General features: G+C 43.2%; 1 protein-coding gene across 1 annotated transcript; it reads left to right on the top strand.

The window, feature by feature from the left end:
- Window positions 1-494: 494 nt before the first annotated feature.
- cfap58 (cilia and flagella associated protein 58) lies at window positions 495-22,058 on the top strand. The gene is made up of 18 exons (XM_029776523.1): window positions 495-656; window positions 1,692-1,973; window positions 2,228-2,376; window positions 4,076-4,232; window positions 4,729-4,923; window positions 5,137-5,274; window positions 6,986-7,145; window positions 8,311-8,393; window positions 8,794-8,985; window positions 11,045-11,206; window positions 11,327-11,473; window positions 11,832-11,972; window positions 12,490-12,713; window positions 14,859-14,970; window positions 15,148-15,252; window positions 16,239-16,358; window positions 16,645-16,778; window positions 21,758-22,058. Exons 1-18 carry the CDS (start codon window positions 651-653, stop codon window positions 21,876-21,878), a joined length of 2,628 nt encoding a protein of 875 aa, XP_029632383.1. The 5' UTR covers window positions 495-650; the 3' UTR covers window positions 21,879-22,058.
- The last annotated feature ends 3,645 nt before the right edge of the window (window positions 22,059-25,703 follow it).

Raw genomic sequence — 25,703 nt, 5'->3', positions numbered from 1 at the left:
AGTTTAGGGCCTAATGAATTGATTTCAACTGACTGATTTCCTTATATGAACTGTAACTCAGTGAAACCTTTGAAATTGTTGCATATTGTGTTTAGATTTTTGTTCAGTATAGTTGCATCGACTGTGCTGTAGGATGCGTACACCGTAGCCATGTGATTACGAAGCTCGGTTCAGAATTGGGAAAAGACCTGAGCAATGATGTACATTTTTTTTCCTTCATGAAGAGCCTAATCTGAGGTCTGTGATTTTGAAGGCTCGAATGTCCGGCGAATATTGAATATCAAACAAACGTTTTACCACGGTAAAACAACGTATATATTTCTAAGTTACAATGAGTGCTTATTAATGTTCATAACAAATAGTGGATATTACAAAGTGAAGTTAGTTGAAACGTATTAAAGTAATTTTGTCCCAGGGCAGGCTCAAGTCATCATCTTCATGCCCCACCCACTCGAGCGCAGAGAACCGGCAGTCGTTGCCAGGTAACGGGACGCGTTTCCTTGGAGTGTATGAATGAACAACATGCAGAGGGATAGTTTAGCTACTGGAGCTAGCCAGCTGTCAGTTTCCTAACAAACGAGTCGCAGACATTTGGAAATTACAATCTTGTGTATTATAACTAAGCGCTTTTGACTAACGGGACAGGAAACATGGAGGTAGGTTGTGCTGGTTTGTATAGCTAGCTAGATAGCTAACGCTTCGTTTTGTTTTGCCAAAACAAAAGCAACAGTGCAACAGGTGCTAAATTACGTTTAGTAATTTTAGTTAGTTAGTACGTTAGCTAACTTTGTCTTCCGCTGGGTAGTATTCATTAGTGGACACCGCAGCAAAAGGTTTAGCAAAGGATAATAAACACAAGCCTTTCTTGTTGGAAAACTTAAGTCCGTTTTCTTGCGTCTAGTTGGTGACTAGTGAATAATCACTTACTGTATCGTGACTGTCTCTACACTGTGTGTGCAGAAAGCTCCCAATCCGATTCAAACTCCATTCACCAGCGGCAGCTCTGCAAGCGTTCGGCCTTAGTCAAAATACGTTCGTTGATCGCCAAATATGAAGTTTCGTGGAGCAACTATATTAATTTAAGGCCGGTATGCACTTCCAAAAAAAGGTCTACATAAAAATGGACAAGCAATGCCTATTCAGCACCTCCAATGACAGTACATACCGGCCATAACGAGTAAATTAAGATAGTTGCTCAGCGAAACTCCATATTTGGTGATCAACGACGAACGTATTTTGACATTAAAACGCATATAGAGCTGATGAATGGGAGTTTGAATCAGCTTTCTGGGCGAGAGGTCTCTAACACACAGATAGATAGATACTGGTTCGGGATTGCAGTATGTTAACGTTACAGAACTGTCAAGATTTCTTCGCTAACTTTATTTTTCGTCCAATAATTTTTATTCATGTCGCTGCATTTCTATAGTAGGCCTTTAGTAACTTGTGACAGTTAAGAATCAATATATCTTTATTGTCACAATCAGGTAATGTGTAGTACAGTCAGGGCAAAAAACAAGATCAACTTCAACAGATACACATAAGATGAATAGAAAACATATCAGTTACAGTAGTTATTGCAGGAGTGAAACTATACAGAGAACATCATGTGTCAATTTCAGTGCCTTGCAATTAGCTTACTCTCTCAGATTTGACAAGTGCTTGATTACAGTTTGTGTGTCCTTTCCCAGGATAAAGGTCAAAAGCCAGAAGCAGATGAGAACAGTTTTGAATCACTGGAGAAGGAGTTCCAGGAGGTTCTCGATGAGCTGGTGGGAGACAAGAGCCTGGACAAATTCCGGGTTGAATATGAGAAACTGACCAATGCCCTGAAGAAGTCCCACGAGAGCGAGAAGAGGCTGATGACAAAATGCAGAGAGCTGAATGCAGAGATAGTGTCCAATTCAGTAAAAGTTGCTACTGCACTGAAGTTGTCCCAGGAAGATCAAACGACGATAACTTCTCTGAAGAAGGTAGGCCTTTTATGGTGAAAACATGAGTAGCTGCAGAGATGTGTAATAGGCCTACAACCTAAGGTTAGGACGAAGGTTGTCATTAGTGTTGTTGCCAATAAGCTCTTGTAGGCTATTATGGAGTAAAATATTCACACTTCATTTTGAGCAGAATAGAGCAGTGTTTTAGAGTCGTGCTTTATTTCAACATGTCCCAGATTTGTCATAGTAATATGGCCATACTGTACAATTGAACACTTTTTTTTTTCTTTTAGGAAATAGAAAAGGCTTGGAAAATGGTTGATGCAGCCCACGATAAAGAGCTCAGAGCAAAAGAGACAATTCAAACATTGAAACATGAAATTTCAAATCTAACAAAACTTGTTGAACAAGGTGCTGGCTTGTCCGTGGGTCAAGAACATGGGTGAGTTGAGTTGTGCACACTCACACTGTAAATTGTCCACTTCCTTTGAATTAACCAATTCACTAGAGATTATTGTCATACCTGAAGGCCTACATACAATGCTTAATTTGAGCCGAATCCTGCCGGAACAAGATCCCGCACCTCGCAGTTTTGGACTGCTTAGTTTTGGCACCTATTTGCCTGGATCCGGTACCTCATGGCATGACAAATCATTTCCTCTGTTTGCAATGTAAAAATAAAAATATCCTAGTTAGGCTATATCAAGTTGCCTCCTCGTTAATTCTCCTGCCCCCTAAAAAACGTTACGTAAAAACGTAGATTTTCAGCCTGCACTTGATATTCTGAGAATTGATTCGGGTTGGGCTGGGTCCGGGTTTAAGTTTGCACAACATTGTAGCCTATGTTTTTGGACCAAGCCTTGTCCATTGCTGTGGCGAGAGAGAGAAGCATGCACCTGTATCTCTCACAGAACTACATTGAGATTCTATTTTTGTGATCTCTCTGCTTTGATAGACATGCGTCTGCAACTCTCCATCTCTCCAACATTGCACTTCATCATAAAAATATAAATAGGCCCTATTATAAGTATTCTAATTTAAATACAAGTTCACTATAATGACTCTGTAGGGGAACAACACTATTTTACAAAGTATCTTGAGAGATAATGGCACGAGCGCATCAGCCATTACTGGTGAGTGCACATCCACTAGCCTATCTTCATCATTGGGTGAATCAGTGTTTATATTGATCTCCGTTTGTCAATGTCAGAGTAGCCTGTCATATTGGTAATTTCTGTGGTCCAAAAAAAAAAGTTATGTTAAATGATGTAGAATTGCCTGAAATGCACTTATAAAATGACATTTTTGTGTGCAAGAAACGCTTCTGCTCTAGGCTACTCTATGCCACTATGCAAATATGGCATAGAGCCCCCCAGTTCACCCCCCTCTTGTGCTCACTTTGAGTTCCGGCACTTCTCGATTTATAGGCTGTGGATTCAACTTTTTCTGGACCTTTCTTCCTAATGACTAAAGATCCCGAAGCTTCTATGAATGTGCAGGATTCTCTACTTACACATAGTCTCTGGTCTACTCGTAGAGAGCAGACTACTCTGGCGAATATAGTGCTCGTTTGATAAAGGTCAATCAATATCTGCAAGATCACTTAATGCCAAATATAATAGCATAGTATAAAGTTACTGTAAGACAAAAAACACCACCTGATTTCTGATGAGATTTTTCTCTTTCTGATGAGATTTTTCTCTTATGCGGCCACAACTCAACAGCGCGCGCCACTAGGCAAAATATTATGTGCTTTGATTGAAACAAAACACAGGTTCGCTCACTGTACAACATTTGAAGCAACACTGTGCATAACTAAGAAGATCAAAATGTAAATTCCTATGAATCTGATCGAGATCAAATGGTTGGCTTGAAGATGCTGCATCGACGTTTCACCGGTAAAACTAAAGAATTATCATTCACGATTGACAGTGAGAAACGTGAAGGGAGGGTGAGCACAAAAATGTGTGCGTAAAGTGGAGGTAAAGAAAATCATGCGCGGAACATAATATGAATCTTTCTAGGGTGACGGGAAGCGGCGGTTACCTACGGATCCTCAGCCAACAAATTAAGCACTGCCTACATCTCTAGATAACGATAACATTAGAGGAGTTTCACCTGAAAGCTAATTTGTTTTTCAGTGTAAATGATCTGCTGAAAATCAAAGAGGAACTAACCAAGGAAAGAGATGAACTGCTTACGGAAGTGGTGACTCTGCGAAAGAATCTAACAACGGCCACTGCCAGTCAACAAGAGATGGAGGTTCAAAAAGAAAAGGCAATGGAAACCATATCTCAGGTAATGCAAAAACTCAACATCACCATTTACATGTACAGGTGTTTATTGTTAATCAACTTAATGACAGCAAATTGAACAAGTACAAAACACCAAAAACGTGTTCTTGGTTGAACAGAGAACAACTCAATAGGATTTTTAAATGTAGTATTACATATTAAACATCACAATTTTATGTATTTTTATGTGGTGCATTTGCTTTACCTTCACTCAACTGGCAGGTAAGGCATTAGTTATTAGGTAGGTATTATGGCCATACACTTGGTAGTTGTCTGGAACATGACTCTGTAATTGTTTATAATTTCAGTCCTCATTCCCATTCCGTTGCAAATAAACCAGTAGGCTTTATTTGCTGTACAGTGTGTCCACAAGTCTTGGCACATCCAGTCCTAAATTAACTGGGGCCTTATTATATAGTAGGTCCACTCCAGTGCCTGCTTCCTGTCAAAATACTTGCTAGTAACAACATTGTTTTTATCCTATATTCTGTCCAACATAGCTCCAGCAAGACATCCAGGTCCGTCAGAACGAGTGCTCGCGGGAGACACGGCGGAAGGAGAAGCTGGAGAAGGAAGTGAAGCAGCTGCACACAGACCTGGACACCAAGCAGTCGGACATCAAAGTGCTGAACCTGCAGAGCCAGCGCAGCAAAGAGGAGCAGCAGAGGCTGGAGCAGCAGCTGCGGGAGCAGAAGGTGAGGCTGTGACCAGGGGTGATGTCCCACCTGCCCTCCCTGTCCTCTCCCTTCCCCTCCATCCTCCAATCTTTTCACAGAGGGGCTGGCGAGGGAACACCAACTTGAGAGATGGTGCCAGTCGTACACACATGGAATACAACTTTTACATATATGCTGTAGGGGGTTTAGATTTAATGTGTGATTTGATTTGTGCCGTTTGTCCCCTCGCAGATTCTCAATGAGCGGGCCACAAAGGAGCTGGAGCAACTGCAAGTGAGAAACACCAAACTCCAGCAGGAGAATGAACAGAATGCCCTGAGTTTGGAGCAGCTCTCCCTCGACACACAACAAAGGGCATCTGACCTTAAGGTAAAACTCACAAACACCCAATGTGTGTGTGTGTGTGTGTGTGTGTGTGTGTGTGTGTGTGTGTGTGTGTGTGTGTGTGTGTGTGTGTGTGTGTGTGTGTGTGTGAGAGAGAGAGAAGCTCCACAGATGACAGACACCAATAGAGAGCCCTCACAAAGTTCTGCCTACTGTTGATCGAAACATCATGCCAGTAAAACCTTATATTAATCATGGGACCCCATGGTTGTTTTTTGGCTGTTTTTCGCAAACCATTGCAAGGCGGCAGCACATATGGGCACATATTCACAAAGTGGAGTGTAATGATCGACGCTGGAGACGAGAAGCAGGTACAGGGAGTAAACATTTTAATGAAACACGGGCATGAAACAGAACAGGAACAGCGTCTGGACAGAGGCAAAAATAACGACATCAATGCTGACACAGGGAACAAACTGAGGAGCAGACAGATATCGAAGGGGTAATCAACAAAGTAATGGAGTCCAGGTGAGTCCAATATTGCATTATGATGGTGACAGGTGTGCGTAATGAAAGGCAGCCTCGAGCGCCAGAGAGGGGGAGAGCGGAAGCAGGCGTGACAGTACCCCCCCTCTAGGGGCGTCACCCGACGTCCCACCTGGGCGAGCTTGATGGGCCGGCCAAGGCATGGGCGCTGGACAAGCTGGCTGGGGCGTAGAAGCCCGGCGAGCCGGCTGGAGTATGGGAGCCCGGCGAGCCGGCTGAGGCATGGCGTGGGATGAGAGTCCGATGAGCCGGCTGAGGCGTAGGAGCCCGAAGTGCCGGCTGAGGCATAACGTGGGATGGGAGCCTGCCGACCCAACCAGGGCAAGAAAACCTCTCGAGCTAGCTAAGGCGTGAAAGCCCGACGAGCCAGCTGAGGCATGCCTGGTTCCATTGGTGACGGCACCTGGACCCGTCGTCACCAACAAAACAAAAAACAAAACCTCCCTGATGCTTCGTATAGTGGTGTCAGTATTCTGTAAGGATCGACGCTGGAGAAGAGAAGCAGGTACAAGGAGTGAACATTTTAATAAAACACGGACATGAAACAGAACAGGAACAGCGTCTGGACAGGGGGAAAATAGCGACATCAATGCTGACACAGGGAACAAACTGAGGAGCAGACAGATTTAGAGGGGGTAATCAACAAAGTAATGGAGTCCAGGTGAGTCCAATATTTCGCAGCTGCACGTAATGAGGGTGACAAGGGCAGCCTTGCGCCAGAGAGGGGGAGAGCGGGAGCAGGTGTGACAAGGAGTGCTGGGGGGGGGGTGGATTGCTATATGAATATCCACAAGGGAACCACAATTCATCCCATAAACACAAGCTTCTGAAAACTAACATTCAGTGCATTTGATAAACCAGCATAGCAGCCAAACACCTAATAACGCCCTTCATGCTTGCAGGATCGTTGTCATTTTATGGGATATAGGCTAGTGATTTCTCGGGCAGGGAGAGATTGAAGGGAGGGGAAAAAGAAGGGACAATCTTAGCCCAAACCACTGCAAACTTGTCTTTTCTCAAACAAATTCTGTTGAGAATGGAGTGGCCTCTTCCTGAACTGTTATCAGAGACAACGAAAATTGGACAGGAGCCCTAATGTCAGCAACACGATAAATACCTATTCTCTCTCTCTCTCTGACCCCCCACCCCCTCTCTCTTTCTCTCGCTCTTCTCCTCTTTCTCTTCCTCCCTCCTTTTGTTCCCACCTCAGATGAAGGAGGAGGAGGTGAATCAGATGCGTCAGGAGATTGCCAAACTAACAAAGATGAGAGAGGCCACTCAACGGAAGTTCCGACAGACGGAGGATCAGAAGTTGGAAGTGGAGCAGCAGAGGGACATGCTGAAAAACCAGATCGCTGGCCTGGAGAGAGGCAAGGATGCACACACATGATACACACACTCGCACATGCACACCCTATCTTGCACTGACTCTATGCACACTCACAAGACAATAAATACACACTATATACACACACACACACACTACACTGACACTCTCACACTAAACCCACACATTCACATACACTACATACGCACACACATGCAACACATGCATACCAACACCACACACACACATGCACACATATACACACACCTTTACACTCATCATATGCTGCTGCTACTCTGTTCTTTAGTTTATTGTTATCTCTCCTGATGCCTAGTCACTTACCCTGCCTTCATGTACATATCTACCTCAAATACCTCATACCCCTGCACATTGATCTGGTACTGGTACTTCCTGTATAGAGCTCCATTCTTGTGTATTTTATTCCTCTTGTGTTACTATTTTATAAAAAAATGTACTCTGCGTCTTTGGGAAGGGCTCGTAAGCAAGCTTTTCACGGTAAAGTCTACACACCTGTTGTATTCGGCAAGTGACAAATAAAATTGTATTTGATTTCAACATGCGCGCACACACACACAAAACTAAACAAACACGAATACACACGCCCGCACAAATGCATGCAGGGAGACACACACAAATACCTGGGTTGACATTTCAACACTCCTCTGCTCTGTTCCACTTTTTACCCCTTTTTCTCCCCAATTTCGTGATATCCAATTGGTAGTTACAGTCTTGTCCCATCGCTGCAACTCCCATACGGACTCGGAGAGGCGAAGGTTGAGAGTCTTGCGTCCTCCGAAACATGACCCCGCCAAGCCGTACTGCCCGCTTAATCCGGAAGCCAGCTGCACCAATGTGTCGGAGGAACACCGTACAGCTGGGTCACCCGGTCGCGGTCGGCTCCGACACATCCTGGGATTGAACCCGGATCTGTAGTGATGCTTCTAGCACTGCGATGCAGTGCCTTAGACCGCTACGCCACTTGGGAGGCCAAAAGCACTCTTTTGGCCTCCCGAGGAAGATGACAGGAAGATGCCATTTTTTCTTACCTTTTAGTAACTCTGAAAATATTAAGTGTAGTGGTTACATTGTGGTGTGGTTTGTGTGCAAGGTACATCAATTATGTATACAGAATTTCTGTCATTCTCTCTCACTCAAAAACATGAACATGAACCATGTGTTGTGAACAGAAATGGAGTCCTCCAAAAAGCAGATGGAGATTGACAAGAAAGGCATTGACGAACTGGTGCGGGAAAGAGACATCCTGAACAAGGTATGTAGAGAATAATATAATTTAGCAGGCACTTTTATTTGAAGCAACTTGCAGAACTGTCAACATTGACAGTGACAAACATCCAGTATGTACCCCATGCAGAAATCAAACCGACAACCCCGGCATTGCCAGCACCTACTACTACATGACATTATGTGTATAGCCTATGTTGTTTGGTCATTTGCAGGTCTTGTTTTGCATGATTTGTTTCATTAGACACATCTTAATGTGACAAATGTGCACCAAGCACACTCTCATCTGCTCATAACCCATTGTGAAAGTGTGTCTGTGTTCGTTTGTGCATGTACAATTATGTGTGTGTGTGTGTGTGTTTGTTTTGTGCGTGTTTGCATGCACGTGTGTGTGTGTGTGTGTGTGTGTATGTGTGTGTACATTGTAGAACATGATCAAGGCAGCTAATGCCACGGAGAAGCAGCTGAATGTAGTGAAGCTCCATGAGCAGTCCAAGAAGAACCTGGACCAGGAGGTCATGAACTACCGCGATGAGGCCCAGAAGCAGCGCAAGATCATCTACCAGCTAGAGAAAGAGCGTGACCGCTATATCAACGAGGCCAGCGACCTCACACACAAGGTGCACTAAGATAATTCAGGGATGGGTGGAGAGACCAGGGGCCTCATTTATAAACGCTGCGTACGTACAAAGTATTATATTTTGCGTGCAAAACATAACGTGCACCAGTTTTCACTGCATTTATAAAAACTGAACTTGCCTGGAGAATGTGCTTACCTCCACGCAAAGTTCAGACCATGCAAACGCACAACTTCTTGTTACTTATAGTAATTATTGCATTGCAAGCAGGCAAGTAAGTACTTTGTGCAAATGAGGAATGGTTAGGTTGACACGCCTTTCATAAAACAACATCAACAGAAAAACATAATGACAAAACAACTGTGGCTTTTTGTTGTTACTAAGAAGAGCGAAAATCTATTTACTTTATCTTTGCAATCTAAATTAATAAATAGGAATTATTTAAACTTTTATTTAGGCAGGGGAGTTCCATTGAGACCCAGGTTTCTTTTACAAGGATGCCCTGCATGACAAGACCAAGCAGTTAAAAGCCATTTTACTTAAATCTGTGGTGACAAAAGGAGTTTCAAGATTTAGCCATCCCTGTGACCGGATATGGTATCTCGTACATCTATGGGTTAGTAACGACAAAGACAGTACAGTATGAAGATAAGCAGAAACTGCTTTTCAAATAGAAATCCCCGATCACTCTTGTAGGCGAAGTCAAGGCAGCGTTGGCTAGTTAATCTCATGCATAGAGACATGTTATCGGGTCTAGCTGGTCGTCTCGTGCCGAACTGCACATGTGCAGGCCGTCAAATCAAAGGTACTCCTTCAATATAAAGTTGTTTTTGCCGAAAATGAAAATGTGTCAGTTTGACACGTTCACGAGGTTGGAGTAATAACATGTTTAACTAAAGACATTGGCTCTAATCTAGGTTGTGTCTTTAGATTTCGAGAAAATGAACAACTAAGGAAGATTTTTTCACTTCTCTCATTGACTTCCCAAACCCCGGCCTGGTCTGTTTGGTCTGTTTCGCAAGCGTTCCCGGAAGTCTCACGATGTTGCGCCTCGGGTTTCAAAAGCACACAGTAGAACAGACAGTTCATATTTTCCATTGAAGTCTCTAGGCTACTACTGTACGTCTGACTCATATAAATATAATCTCATTCTAGTTCTGTTGTCTGAATACTGTAATTTCACATTTCTCGAGTAAACACTGTTTCAGAATTTACAGGGCAGTGCAGCATATTTAGGTTGCGGGAAAAAGGCCATATAAAACATTGTTGAATTAAAATGTTCTGCTAACAGGTCCACAACAATTTGTCATGGTTTATTTCCTTCAGAAACTGTCTCTGTCCTTTGCCCAATACAGCAACTGTCACCGCAGAAGATTAAAACATTGTGGTAACACCTCCAAAACATTTGATAAAATGTGCCATTGCTTGTTTTTGGTGAAACTGTTCTGGCTTAATTTCAATATACCTCCAAATTATACAGCAAATAGGGTGTTATTTATCACCATAAAAGGTTAAAGTTTTCCAGGCGAATAAATAATGCTCATTCACATGCACACAGTTTCAGGACGGGGCTGATTTTATAGTGAGAAACATGCATTTTCAGAAATGGGTTACGCAGATATTTAGTGTGAAATTTACACAACGCTTATCAATGAGGCGCCCAGAGTGCAGGCAGGTCTTATTCATTGTGATCTAAAGGGCATAGCTGATCCTAAATCCACGTTGGATACATACAGCCCCAGGGATTTAGGCTCAGTTACATAGAGTACCAGTAATGTAGCACTAGCATTAATGTTGATGAAGCAGAGAAAATGGGAGGGAACTCCATTTGAACATTGCAGTTTATCAATTAGGATTTCAACACAGAGAAGATGAGATAATGTGATATGCGACATGTGTTGCAACAGACAAAACATCTTTACATGTGTTGATTAGGTGGAGAAAATTTCAACATTACAGTTTATCATTTAGGACTACAACATGCCGGTATTGTGTCTAAGTTGTCTTTTATAAACAACTAGCTATTACGTAAGCCCAAGTCTTACAAAAGTCCCAAACTAAACCCCCTCTTGGGATGATTCTCTGTTCTTTTCTTCCACAGGTGCTCCAACACATGGAGGACATTAAAATGAGGGAGATGCAGATCTTTGAGTACAAGAAGAAGATTGCAGAGGCAGAGACCAAGCTCAAACAGCAGCAGAACCTCTACGAGGCGGTCCGATCTGATCGGAACCTCTACAGCAAGAACCTCATCGAAGCCCAGGTTGGATTTACATAGGAGTAGTCAGTTGTGTGGACAGGCAGGCTGGTGATTGTCCGGTCTGTCGATCGGTCAATCCTTTGCTCGCTCGCTCATCCATTCACTCTCCGCCCTCTCTTTCAGGATGAGATCACAGAGATGAAGAGGAAACTGAAGATCATGAACCATCAGATTGACCAGCTAAGGGAGGAGATCAACAGCAAAGAGTCTGCCCTGGTCAAGGAGCACCTGGAGTTCCAGCGAGTGGAGAAAGAGAAGGAGGCTCTGAAGGTAATTTACTATGCCGTGCTCACTTTGTGAGTGGCTAAAGTAACTACTGTGCAAATCTACTTTTTAGTCTGGGAACCCATTGGTGTATTGAGCATTTTGTTTTACTAAAATATTAACACCAACCTGCTTTAGCTCTTTCAATCACACCACGGTGACACCCTCACCACCAGGGTGACACCCTCACCACCAGGATGACACCCATCCTGCCTTCTTGAAGCAAATGCTGCATTCCAAATGGCACCTAATTCCCTTTATAGTGCACCACATTTGACCAAGGCCCAAAGTGTTTTCTTTTTCTTTACCCCTCATTTTCAAATTCAAATTTTAAGTAAAGGCCGTCTTTCCATTCCTCCCATAGGCCGAGCTCCAGAAGATGAAGCAGCAGGCTCAGGAGACGAAGCAGTTTATCGACAACCAAGAGGCCGAGGAGAGAAAGCTGCTTAAGATCATATCCGACGCTGATGCTGAGCGGCTCAGACAGAAGAAAGAATTGGATCAGGTAAGTGGCAGAGAGAGGGGTGGAAAGGTGGCTGCCTGCTTTCACTGAGAACTCACTGCCCATTCAGAGACAAATAGTTCTGTCATAGCGATAAAATAGTGCTGATTTGAATAAAGGGGCAGGCCCTTCCCATAGAGGACTGGGATGGAGAGAGAGGATGTCATCAGCCAGCAGATCTGTCAAGCCTTTGTGGTCTCGCATTACATGGGTCAAAAAACATTGTGTTGATGTGGCTACAGAATGTGACAGAGGTGCAGCTTTTCATTTCTTCCTAATGAGGTTTGTCTTTGAATGGATGAGACCAAGTAAAACATTCTAGAAATGTTACTTTCTAGGAAATAGCAGGTAATTTAGCAGGTCATCTACCAGTATCCATTTAGATGGAAAATAATCAAACACGTTATCACAAAGGGCCAATATCACAAATATGTTTTATTTCTAAATGTATTTTTACAGTCTTTGATCAAAGTAACCTGGGGTTTTTGTTATTTGCTCTTTTGCCATCACCGTCTTGTAGGTGATCAGCGAGCGAGATATCCTGGGCACTCAGCTGGTGCGACGAAACGATGAGCTGGCCCTACTCTACGAGAAGATCAAGATCCAGCAGTCCATGCTGAACAAGGGAGAGATCCAGTACAACCAGAGGGTGGAGGACATCCGCCTCCTCAAGATGGAGATCAAGAAACTCAGACGGGAGAAGGGCATCCTGGCCAAGACTGTGGCTAATGTGGAAGACTTAAGGTGAGATTGAAAGAGGAAGAGGGAGTAAGAGAAAGACAGAGGTAGAGAGTGAGAGAGTGCAAGACAGCAAGAAAGTGAGGGGGCGAGACAGGGTGGGAGACGCTGATATAGACGGAGAGCAGGGTGGACATAGGGAAACAGAGAAAGATCGAGACAAATTCCAGTTGGACTCCAAAGAAAGCTCAAGCTAGATTTATTCAACCATATGATGATACAAGCACAAATATTTCAAACCTACTAGGCGGGGTCAACCCCTTACACATCTACATAGCCAATACATCTACGTTGCTAGGCAGGAACTTAATTGGTTCCTCTCAACTGGTGTAGTCATGGCCCTGCCTGATACTAGAACCTTTGTAGGCATGGAAGTGTATGTGTGTGAGATAGGACTGTAGTAGGAGGGTCGTTGGGGTGGGCCCCTCTGGCCCCCCTCCAAGAGGTTTCTTCTCACTTCTTCTGTTGACTTGGACCTCGAGCCGAATTCCTCGCTCCTCCCTGGTTCCGCAGCTGGCCTGCTTTATCAAAGATTAACTGTTGCCCTTCGCCTCCCTCATTAACTTTCCATACACGTTCCTTATTCACCTTTCATTGACACAGAACATAACCTTTTACGGCTAGGGGTTCCGCTAGCGGAACGTTTTCACAACATCCGGTGGAATGGCAGGGCGCGAAATTCCCCCCAAAATATTAGAAATATTTAACTTTCATACATTCACAAGTGCAATACACCAAATTAAAGCTTAACTTCTTGTTAATCTAGCCACCGTGTCAGATTTCAAAAAGGCTTTACGGCGAAAGCAAACCATGCTATTATCTGAGGACAGCACCCCATCAAACAAACACATGACAATCATAATTCAACCCGCCAGGCGCGACACAAAACTCAGAAATAACGATATAATTCATGCCTTACTTTTGAAGATCTTCTTCTGTTGGCTCTCCAATATGTCCCATAAACATCATAAATGGTCCTTTTGTTCAATAAATTCCATCGTTATATCTCCAAAATGTCAATTTATTTGGCGCGTTTGATAAACAAAAACACCGGTTCCAACTCGCGCAACATGACTACAAAATATCTAATAATTTACTTGTAATCTTGATCCAAACATTTCAATCAACTTTCCTATAACAACTTTAGGTATTTTTTAACGTAAATAATCTATACAATTTAAGACGGGATAAACTGTGTTCAATACCGGACGAAAACAAAGTGGAGCGAGCTTTCAGGTCACGCGCCCCAACAACAACAGTACACTAGACTCGACCCTCGTTCTGAACAGCCATACTTCTTCATTACTCAAAAGAAAAACATCAATCAATTTCTAAAGACTGTTGACATCCAGTGGAAGCGATAGGAACTGCAAGCAAGTGCCTTAGTAATCTAGATCCACATAGAAAGCCCATTGAAATCACTGTCACCTCAACAAACAAAAAAATTCTGGATGGTTTGTCCTCGGGGTTTCGCCTGCCAAATATAAGTTCTGAGTGTTAGACTGTTTTCTATCCAAATCTATCAATTATATGCATATCCTAGTTTCTGGGCCTGAGTAGCAGGCAGTTTACTTTGGTCCCGCTTTTCATCCAAAATTCCGAATGCTGCCCCCTATCCTAAAAAAGATAAACAGTTATCATACATGTTATGTAATCAATCAATTATTATATAGTGACAGGAATAAGTATATTTCAATTAGAACCCAACACCGTTCGAAGAGCGCAGCACACTAAACTCCTAATCAATGTCTGTAAACTATGCAAAATTCTTAATAACTTTTCTTTTCACATTATTTCATAATTTTAATTGTTTTTGTAGTACAAAAGTGCACAGATCTGTGCAGCAGGACTATTTCTGCATTGCTCAGTTTACATTTCTATCTTATTCATTGGCATTAATTTGTTTTATTGTGAGCCTGTTGATATCTGCAGCCCACAAAAGGTTACCATAGTGGCATTTGCTGGACATCTGCCATGAACAAAACATTGAATTGATACAGGCTTGCCAATGTTTTTACATCCTTAATGATTAATGAAAATAGTGAAATTGAAGTCTGTTTTCAATCTATGCCCCACTTGTATTTGTTGTCATGAAATATGTGACGAGGAAATGCCATGACATTTGATGCCCTTTTGTGGGTTTTGTGACAGACGTGAGGTTTACCACATGCAGAGGGAGCTGCTCAAGGAGAGGACAAGGTGCAGAGCCTTGGAGGAGGAGCTGGAGAATCCTATGAATGTACATCGTTGGAGAAGGCTGGAGGTGTGTGTGTGTTACTGTGTGTGACTGTATGTATATTTTGTGAGAGCTTGGGCTCAAAAACATTTAGACCTGTTTCAGTACATTAACTTCTTAGTGCTTCAGCCTAGCTTCTGTGAGACATAGCCAGAGAACCTATTTAGGGTTATACATTAATGCCTTTTATTTGACATTCCTCAGGCCAGTGACCCAAGCACCTATGAGTTGATCCAGAAGATTCACTCTTTACAGAGACGTCTGATAACGAAGAGCGAGGAGGTGGTGGAGAAAGAGCTTTTATTACAGGTAAACTCCAGATAAATCTGTCTCATCCTGTTGGCTACCCAAACACCAGGTGCTCCCACAAGGAGTAGGTTGGGTCACTGCAGAAATCAATGGAAGCCTGGGAGAATTGTTTCACTACTTCATAACTTTCAGAAATTAGCATGGACTGCATACACTGAGTATACCAAACATTAGGAACACCTTCCTAATAATGACCCTAAGTGTGAAAAACCTAGCAGCATTGCAGTTCTTGACAAAAACCAGTGTGACTGGTACCTACTACCATACCCCGTTCAAAGGCGCTTAAACCTTTTGTCTTGCCAATTCACCTTCTGAATGGCACACATGCGCAATCCATATCTCAATTGTTTCGAGGCTTAAAAATCCCTCTGTAAAACCCTTTCCTGCAGTCAAATGACCTAGTGGCCTTATTTTTCATAATTTCTAAATGAATTAAACTTTTTTTTTTACGCCAAAAATCTGGTGTTTCTATGTCAAACAGTTTTGATATATTTCAGTCTTCTATGATATATAAAGTGTAATATTGGAAAGCAAACTAAAAATGAAGTACATTTCAACTCTATATGTGACATGGTATACAGGTGTCTTCTTTTTTGTAAGGCCATAAACATGTGTGTGAGGTGTATACTTTTGTTTCAAAGTAGATTTCTTTAAGACTGCCAAGAGACACTGATTTAGCCCACTGCAGTAAAATGTTAACCTGTCTCCTCTCCTTCATCTACACTGATTGAAGTGGATTTAAGTGACATCAATAAGGGATCATAGTTTTCAGCTGGATTCACCTGGTCAGTCTATGTCATGGAAAGAGCAGGTGTTCTTAATTTGTATATACTCAGTGTAGATACAGAATGCAAATATGTAGATAATGGGTGGGTCGAGAGCTGGTAAGGAAGCGCCCAGTGGGATGTGTGCACGTTTTTAAAGAGCCCATCCCTGATGGAATGTTTGGCTGCCTAACGTCCCCTCTCTTCCACTTAAATGCTCAGGAGAAGGAGAAGCTGTACGTGGAGCTGAAGCACATTCTGTCCCGGCAGCCTGGACCGGAGGCAGCCGAGCAGCTTCAAATCTACCAGCAGACACTGAGGCAGAAGACAAAACAGCTCAAGGTTCTCTGTGCCTTTCATCTTCTTTTTGTACATCCCTTGTCTGTATGTCTGTCTGCCTGTCTCTCTCTCTCTCTCTCTTTCTCTCTCTCATTCTACACTTCCAAGCAGCTCTGACCACTGGCAGAGAAATGGCCACTTCAGATACAGCAGGACCATGAACAGGCTTGCGATCTAAGCTCACATGCCCAGAGTAGCTTTTTCCCTGGCTATGTCATTTTCAGTTTAGTCCTATGCTGCTGCTTGAAGTTGATTTATTTTAGATGTCCTTTTAATCCCCCACATCCAGGCTTTGTCATCAGAGCTGAACATGTATGAGTCCCAGACACAGGAGTACAAGTATGAGATTGAGAGACTGGCCCATGAGCTGCAGAACATCAAGAAGAAGTACCTCACTCAGAAACGCAAAGAACAGCAGTGCAGGTAAAGATTACCCTGGTATAGTACTTACCAACCACGAGAATCACCCCTGAGCTCATTCTGGGGTTTCTGATCTAAACTGATTGAACTGTTCAAGTAGGGCTGGGCGATATATCAAATGAATTTGAATGTATGTTTTTGCGCGATATTCCAAATGCCTGTATCGCAAGAATCAAGGTTTTGTTATTTTTCGTTTTATGATCGTTTTTGTCCGCTTGTTCTCTTGTCGTATTTTTGGTCTCATCTCCTTCGCTCCTCTGTGCTGTGTGCACCTTCCCATTTACACCAGAGATCTGTATATAATGACGAGTTGCACATCTCCGCCCTAACAATGGGAGTCGTTGTCCCAAAGGCGGGAAGGCAGGTGACTAGCTTAGGTCCAAAATAAGCCCATAGAAACACATTGGCCTTATTTTGGACAGATTTTAGCAAGAGTGGAACCTCTCGCTTCGCCTCTTCTTCTATGGTTTACACACACACCAAGCACCTCTCCCCATGCATCTCACGCCAACAAAGTTCAGAGATCACATCTTCTCTGACAAGTGGTTTCAACTCGCTATTTGCATTTGAGGTTTGGTCCAACAGAATCGGTCATCTGGACACCAAAACACATTTAGACATTATTTTACTATAATAGAGAAGTTAACTTTTTGAACAATATCCTTTTTATGTTTCAACTACTCAAATTGCGCACAGAGCAGACACTACTAAAACGAGAGTATCAATGAACATTGATTTGCAAAAATGAATGCTCAGTTTGTCGCGGGCATTAGGGTACCACTTGCAGCATTTTAGACAAATACTGTTATACTAGCTGGCTAGTCTGTGTTTTATAAATGTGCAATAAGCATAAAACACAATTATACAGTTGAAGTTGGAAGTTTACATACACTTAGGTTGGAGTCATTAAAATTGTTTACAGACAGATTATTTCACTTATAATTTACTGTTCCACTGGGTCAGAAGTTGACATACACTAAACTGACTGTGCCTTTAAACAGCTTGGAAAATTCCCGAAAATGATGTCATGGTTTAGAAGCTTCTGATAGGCTAATTGACATCATTTGAGTCAATTGGAGGTGGACCTGTGGATGTATTTCAAGGCCTACCTGCAAACTCAGTGCCTCTTTGCTTGACATCATGGGAAAATCAAAAGAAATCAGCCAAGACCTCAGAAAAATAATTGTAGACCTCCACAAGTCTGGTTCATCCTTGGGAGCAATTTCCAAACGCCTGAAGGTACCACGTTCATCTGTACAAACAATAGTACGCAAGTATAAACACCATGGGACCACGCAGCTGTCATACCGCTCAGGAAGGAGACACCTTCTGTCTCCTAGAGATGAACGTACTCTGGTGCGAAAAATGCAAATCAATCCCAGAACAACAGCAAAGGACCTTGTGAAGATGCTGGAGGAAACCGGTACAAAAGTATCTATATCCACAGTAAAGCGAGTCCATTTTCGACATAACCTGAAAGGCCGCTCAGCAAGGAAGAAGCCACTGCTCCAAAACCTCCATAAAATAAAGCCAGACTACGGTTTGCAACTGCACATCAAGACAAAGATCATAGTTTTTGGAGAAATGTCCTCTGGTCTGATGAAACAAAAATAGAACTGTTTGGCCATGATGACCATAGTTATGTTTGGAGGAAAAAAGGGGACGCTTGCAAGCCGAAGAACACCATCCCAACCGTGAAGCACGGGGGTGGCAGCATCATGTTGTGGGGGTGCTTTGCTGCAGGAGGTACTGGTGAACTTCACAAAATAGATGGCATCATGAGGTAGGAAATTATGTGGATATATTGAAGCAACATCTCAAGGCATCAGTCAGGAAGTGTCACGTCCTGACCAGTATAGGGGTTATTTGTATTTGTAGGTTGGTCAGGACGTGGCAGAGGGTATTTGTTTTATGTGGTTCGGGGGTTATGAGTATTGTAGAGGGGTGTTTTATTTATGTATTATGGGGTTTTGGTGTATGTTCTGGGTTTTGTTTTCTAGTTTGTTTATTTCTGTGTGGTCTGTGTGGCTCCCGATCAGGAACAGCTGTACGTCGTTGTTCCTGATTGGGAGTCATATATTAGTTGCGTGTTTTCACCTGGGGATTTGTGGGTAATTGATTTTGCACTGCTTGTTATTATAGCCTGTAAAACTGTTCCTGTCGTTTCTTTGTTTATTGTTTTTCCGTGTTCACATTTTAATAAATAATAATGATGAGCACGCAACCCGCTGCGCCTTGGTCCTCTCTACATAACGACAGCCGTTACAGAACTACCCACCACAAAAAGACCAAGCAGCGGAGGAAGGAGAAAAGGGATTTTGAGATGGACTGGCGGGAGAAATGGACCTGGGAGGAAATTCTGGACGGGGCTGGACCTTGGCACCAGGCTGGGGAATAAATAGAGGAAGCTAAAATAGAGGAAGCTAAGGCAGAGAGGCGTCGGTATGAGGCCATGTACGCGCTGTTGGAGAAGCACGAGAGGCACCCCCAATATTTTTTTTGGGGGGGGCACACGAGTAGTTTGGCTAGGCCAAGGATGAGCCCTAAGCCAGCTACCCGTGCTTATATGGAGGAGTGTATGGAGTGGAGGGCGCCGAGTTATGAAGAAGTGCGCACGATCTCGCCCATACGCACGCACAGTCCAGTGCGAGTTTTTCCAGCCCCTCGCAGATGCCATGCTAGAGTGGGCATCCAGCCTAGTAGGAGGATGCCTGCGCAGCGCGTCTGGTCACCGGTGCGCCTCCTAGAACCAGGCTACCCTACGCCCGCTCTACGCACGGTAACCATCAGGCCCCTGCACAGCCCAGTTCGCCCTGTACTAGCACCCCGCTCGTACAGGGCTGCTAGTTCCATCCAGCCAGGACGGGTTGTGCAGGAGGTGCAATCAAGGCCACCTGTGCGCCTCCATGGCCCAGTTTTTCCAGTTCCCGCCTCTCGTGCTGACCCGGAAGTGCGAACCTCTAGTCTGGCACGTCCAGTACCAGCACCACGCATCAAGCTTCCAGTGAGTCAGCCTAGTCCTACTCAGCCTGTTCCCGCTCCTCGCACTAGACCTGAGGTGCGTGTCCCCAGGCTGGTACCTCCACTACCAGCCCCACGCATTAGGCTTCCAGTGCGTCAGACCAGGCCCGAGATTCCGAAGACAGTGCCTCGTCCAGAGTGTCCGGCAACAGTGCCTCGTCCAGAGTGTCCGGCAACAGTGCCTCGTCCAGAGTGTCCGGCAACAGTGCCTCGTCCAGAGTGTCCGGCAACAGTGCCTCGTCCAGAGTGTCCGGCAACAGTGCCTCGTCCAGAGTGTCCGGAACCAGGTGAGACGGCCCACTGCCCGGAACCAGGTGAGACGGCCCACTGTCCGGAACCGAGTGAGACGGCCCACTGTCCGGAACCGAGTGAGTCTGCCTGCGACCCGGAACCGAGTGAGTCTGCCTGCGACCCGGAACCGAGTGAGTCTGCCTGCGGTCCTGAACTGATTGAGTTTGAATATAACTTTGAATTGTTTGAGTCTGCCTACAGCTCGGAACTGAATGAGTCTGCCTACGACCCGGAACCGAGTGAGTCTTTCTACGGTCCGGAGCTAAGAAAGCCTGCCTACAGTCTGGAGGACAGTAGGTCAGAACCTGAGCCACCTCCAGTATAGGTGGGTTGGGGAGGGGGGGGGGGGGTGTAGCACAGGTGTCGTTGACGGCAGCCACCCTCCCTTCCCTCCCTTTAGTTAGGGGTTTATTTTTTTATTTTTTTTGTTGAGGTGCATCCGGGGTCTGCACCTTTAGGGGGGGGGGGGGGGGGTACTGTCACGTCCTAACCAGTATAGGGGTTATTTGTATTTGTAGGTTGGTCAGGACGTGGCAGAGGGTATTTGTTTTATGTGGTTCGCGGGTTATGAGTATTGTAGAGGGCTGCGCCTTGCTCCTCTCTACATAACGACAGCCGTTACAGGAAGTTAAAGCTTGGTTGCAAATGGGTCTTCCAATGGACAATGACCCCAAAGTTGTGGCAAAATGGCTTAAGAACAACAAAGTCAATGTATTGAAGTGGCCATCACAAAGCCCTGACCTCAATCCCATAGAAAAAATGGTGGGCAGAACTGAAAAAGCGTGCGTGAGCAAGGAGGCCTACAAACCTGACTCAGTTACACCAGCTCTGTCAGGAGGAATGGGCCAAAATTCACCCAACTTATTGTGGGAAGCTTGTGGAAGGCTTCCTGAAACATTTGACCCAAGTTAAACAATTTAAAGGCAATGCTACCAAATACTAATTGAGTGTATGTAAACTTCTGACCCACTGGGAATGTGATGAAAGAAATGAAAGCTGAAATACATCATTCTCTCTACTATTATTCTGACATTTCACATTCTTAAAAAATAAGTGGTGATCCTAACTGACCTATGACAGGGAATTTTTACTAAGATTAAATGTATTTGGCTAAGGTGTATGTAAACTTCCGACTTCAACTGTATAATTTATGGTACAGTATGTCTGAAGCCATCACTGATCACCCACCTCACATTGAAGGTCATCATCAATTAGGATCACGCATTCACACACACTAACTGCATTTTCGCAACCCTTGTACATAGGGCTGGGTGATACGGCCTAAAAATCATATCTACATTTTTTGTTTTACTTATGGGCGATTCTGGGTTATGGGGTTGAAAAACAAGTTTTAATGACTCCAACCTAAGTGTATGTAAACTTCCGACTTCAACTGTATTTAGTATAGTTTTATCTGAAAAAATATAACTTTTTAAATGTTTTACCATTTTTTTTTTCTGCAATTCACTGAGGAGGATGGTCCTCCCCTTCCTCCTCTGAGGAGCCTCAACTGCTCAAATCAAACAAGCTGGGAAGACGACCAGAGAATCAATTAGCCAGAGCTTAGGGCGACCTTACCATGTGTGTGCATGTGTGGACGAAGCAACTCTGAAATGCGTCTGCATGTGTCTGTGTGACAAATTTCCTGGAACTCTCTTGTGTGTCCGCAGGGAGAAAGAGAGGAGCCTGGCCCAGGTGGGACAGTCGGTGATCCTGCCCCAGCGCAACGACGGTCCATGCTTTACCGGTGGAGGCTTCAGTCTTAAACAGCCTGGCAAAATCACCACCTAGAGGGAAAGACACGAAGCTCCCTCCAGCCTTACAACGTCTTGACACACTGCCTCTTATTACCCCTCATAGGACACTCATCATTGTCGATACTGTTTTTAAGAGCTCTTATAAAGGAAAAATAAATATTACCAGAGTTGGGCTGTGATTTTATTCAATAAATAGAGCTTACTTCACGTATCACTCTGGCCTTTCTCCAATATTTATGTTTGAAGTTAGTAAATGGCCAGTCCAATCAGCGTTCTCTCAGAAAGGAATGTGTGGGTTTAGGATAACCTTGGAAACCCAGAACTAAAATCTTGTGTAATTGCGTCAGATGCTCCATTTAGGTTCTGGAGAAAGGTGAATGACAAAATTATACTAACGAGACTAGTGAAGTCTCCACCCTGCTAAACGGAAACTCTCAGCCAAAGCCCTCAACCACTTCTGAAAACATTCTGTTTGAAATCATTGCTTGAAATTCCCATCCCCACTTTAAGCACCACCATCACACAATCTTAATATGTCCAAATAACCAGTGATGTAAAACCAAAGCACAGGAAATACTGCACTTTAGTCAGTATTTTGACAGACATTACGATACCATTTATGTTACGTAGTCTGTCCACGAGAGATTAGGTTTAGGACAACAACCCACACAGCCAAATACTGCACTTTTTAAATATTGGTTAAAGGTGATCTAATCGCTGACAAATTAGTTTTTAATAATGCCCCTCATTACAGGCGTGAGCTCTTAGGCTGATACTGTATGTGAAGTGAACAGAAAGGTGAGTAGCTAAACTTATTTATCACAAATTCTAATTCATAGTTTTCCTGAATTATGAAAAGCCATTTGGAAGTCTTTGCACCCTCTGTAGCCATTATGGTTCTGATCCTGCTGGTCATCTATTAAAGTTTGAATGCATTTTTGTGTGCTCCATCCTGTTGTGGTTATCAATCTGCCAAGCATGCACACCATGAACGCATTAACAATCTGACCTTAATGGAAACATGTACTCTTTATCTCTACCCGGTACAACCAGAAGAGGACTAGCCACCACTTAGAGCCTGCTTCCTCTTTGGTTCCTTCTTTTAGGGTGGTCACTTAGTATCTGCTTCTGCATTGCTTGCTCCTTGGTGTTTTAGGCTGGGTATCTGTAAAGCACTTTGTGACAATTGCTGATGTAAAAAGGGCTATATGAAACCCATTTGATTCATTCAAGGGGCAATCAGCAGTTGCAACATTTTTGGATTTATAAATTAATGATATGTACCCATTGATTTTTGAAGAATAGAATTTATAAGAATATAATAATTCAAACCAATGATGGTGTTCTTTTCTACACAGAAGACCATACACAATTATTTCCTGATGATTTTCCTTGATGTTTTCCTGAACTTTCCAATAACTTTCTGAAGCATTTCAGTTACTTTAAACCATACTTCCAACTGAAATACTGTCAAAAATATTGTCAGACTGATTTGTAATAGACTGCCATAGCCTCAAACAAAAAAGTAAATATTGGCTGTTGATTACATGATTTTTTTCACATGGTGGGGTCATGATAAAGTTCGTATATCAACGTGAGGTTGTGTGCCAAAAACGTTTGGGAACCCCTGTTCTAGTAGTTCGTGACAAGCAGCGCCAAATACCATTACAAGCTAGTAGAGATTACCTCCACACTGTCATGCCTGGATAGAATAAAGCTTATATCAAATTGACGTCAGAAGTGGAAATGTTTGTATTTTAGCTAACCCAAACCCTTTTTCCTAATCGTAACCTAATTCTCCTAACCTTATAATTATCCTAACCTGCTGTGTAAATTCTCCTAATCTTGCCTGACGACTCGCCCTGAATTTATTTCCGCTGCTCTATCGATCGCTACATACTGTACAGTACATTCATTCAGAATCTGCCATCCTAGAAGTATTTTGTGTGACTTCAAACTGACAAACACAAATTCATAAGCGTTTGGATTGTTTCTAACAAACTGGCTCTGGCCCAACCCATCGGTTTCTGGAACCAATTAGAACGGTCAAAATGTATTCACATTCTAGAAATCGTAGGGGAGGGAGGCAAAACCAGACTCCTCATGGAGAGCGATGTGGAGTCAATTCTGGTCAATTCTGACAAACTGTATAGTATCTAGTCAAAACCCCACAACCCAGATAACCCCTGATCGAAAAGTGAATTATACAGTCTTTTGAGCAATGTTATTTTTACAAGTTTTAAGTTTGTTTTGTTTTACGACATCAAGTGTTTATCAGCAGCACAGTGTTCCAAGTTTTTATGTTTGTCAAATTCCGTGTGGAGGCTGAGTTGGTTGATTCTGAGATCCAAGCGATGGTGATTCTTCGATCCCAAGGAACGGTGAGTTACTAACACCCATTCGACTCGATAGGCACGTGCAAGCTGCACTGCATACTGCTTCATCCTTCATCCATTCATCCTTTCCATCTGGAGCACGCTTCTTCATCGGGTTGGAACCAAAATTATTTTCTAATCGTTTCGTTCTGAACAGAACTACAGTACCAGTCAAAAGTTTGGACACACCTACTTATTTAAGGGTTTTTCTTTATTTTTACTATTTTCTACATTGTTGAATAATAGTGAAGACATCAAAACTATGAAATAACACATGGAATCATGTAGTAACCCAAAAAGTGTTAAACAAATCAAAATATATATTATATTTGAGATTCTTCAAAGTAGCCATCCTTTGCCTTGATGACAGCTTTGCAAACTCTTGGCATCCTCTCAACTAGTTTCATGTGGTAGTCACCTGGAATGCATTTCAATTAAGGTGTGCCTTGTTAAAAGTTCATTTGTGGAATTTCTTTCCTTCTTAATGCGTTTAAGCCAATCAGTTGTGTTGTGACAAGGTAGGGGTTGTATACAGAAGATAGCCCTATTTGGTAAAAGACCAAGTCCATATTGTGGCAAGAACAGCTCAAATAAGCAACGAGAAATGACAGTCCATCATTAAGACATGAAGGTCAGTCAATCCGAAGGAATTTCAAGAGCTTTGAACATTTCTTCAAGTGCAGTTGCAAAAACCATCAAGCGCTATGATGAAACTAGCTCTCATGAGGACCACCACAGGAAAGGAAGACCCAGAGACATCTGCTTAAGAGGATAAATTCATTAGAGTTACAGTACCAGCCTCAGATTGCAGCCCAAATAAATGTTTCACAGAGTTAAAGTAACAGACACATCTCAACATCAACTGTTCAGAGGAGACTGCGTGAATCAGGCCTTCATGGTCGAATTGCTGCAAAGAAACTACTGCTAAAGGACACAAATAAGAAGAAGAGACTTGTTTGGGCCAAGAAACATGAGCAATGGACATAAGACCGGTGACAATCAGATGCAGAGTAGGTGAACGGATGATCTCTGCATGTGTTGTTCCCACCGTGAAGCATGGAGGAGGAGGTGTGATGGTGTTGGGGTGCTTGGTTAGTGACACTGTCTGTGATGTATTTAGAATTTAAGGCAGACTTAACCCTTTCACGCGTGAGTTCCAAATATCTCTAACGGTCGCCCCAGCGTGAATTTTTTTATGCACGTGATGTTCGAACGTTCTCTCCATTCCAGGATGTGATTGTTACATAAACAACAACACTGAATGGCTCAGAGTGGGAGTGAGAGGTTACCATGATTGACTGCCTGTACGCGTCATTTGTATCAATAAATCACTATCAGAAAATGTTTTGTGTGGCATTATTGATATATTTAGTATTTTATTGACGTTTTTCAATTACCCGTGATAAATCATGCATTCCGATTTTTGCATAAATTGTAATGGGCGCATACTATGTGTGTAAAATAATGTTTTGAAGGTTGTACTG

The sequence above is a fragment of the Salmo trutta genome, chromosome 14, assembly GCF_901001165.1.
Source record: "Salmo trutta chromosome 14, fSalTru1.1, whole genome shotgun sequence".
Lineage (NCBI taxonomy): Eukaryota > Metazoa > Chordata > Actinopteri > Salmoniformes > Salmonidae > Salmo > Salmo trutta.
Note: the sequence above shows the minus strand (reverse complement) of the source record. Positions and strands in the feature narration are given on the sequence as shown.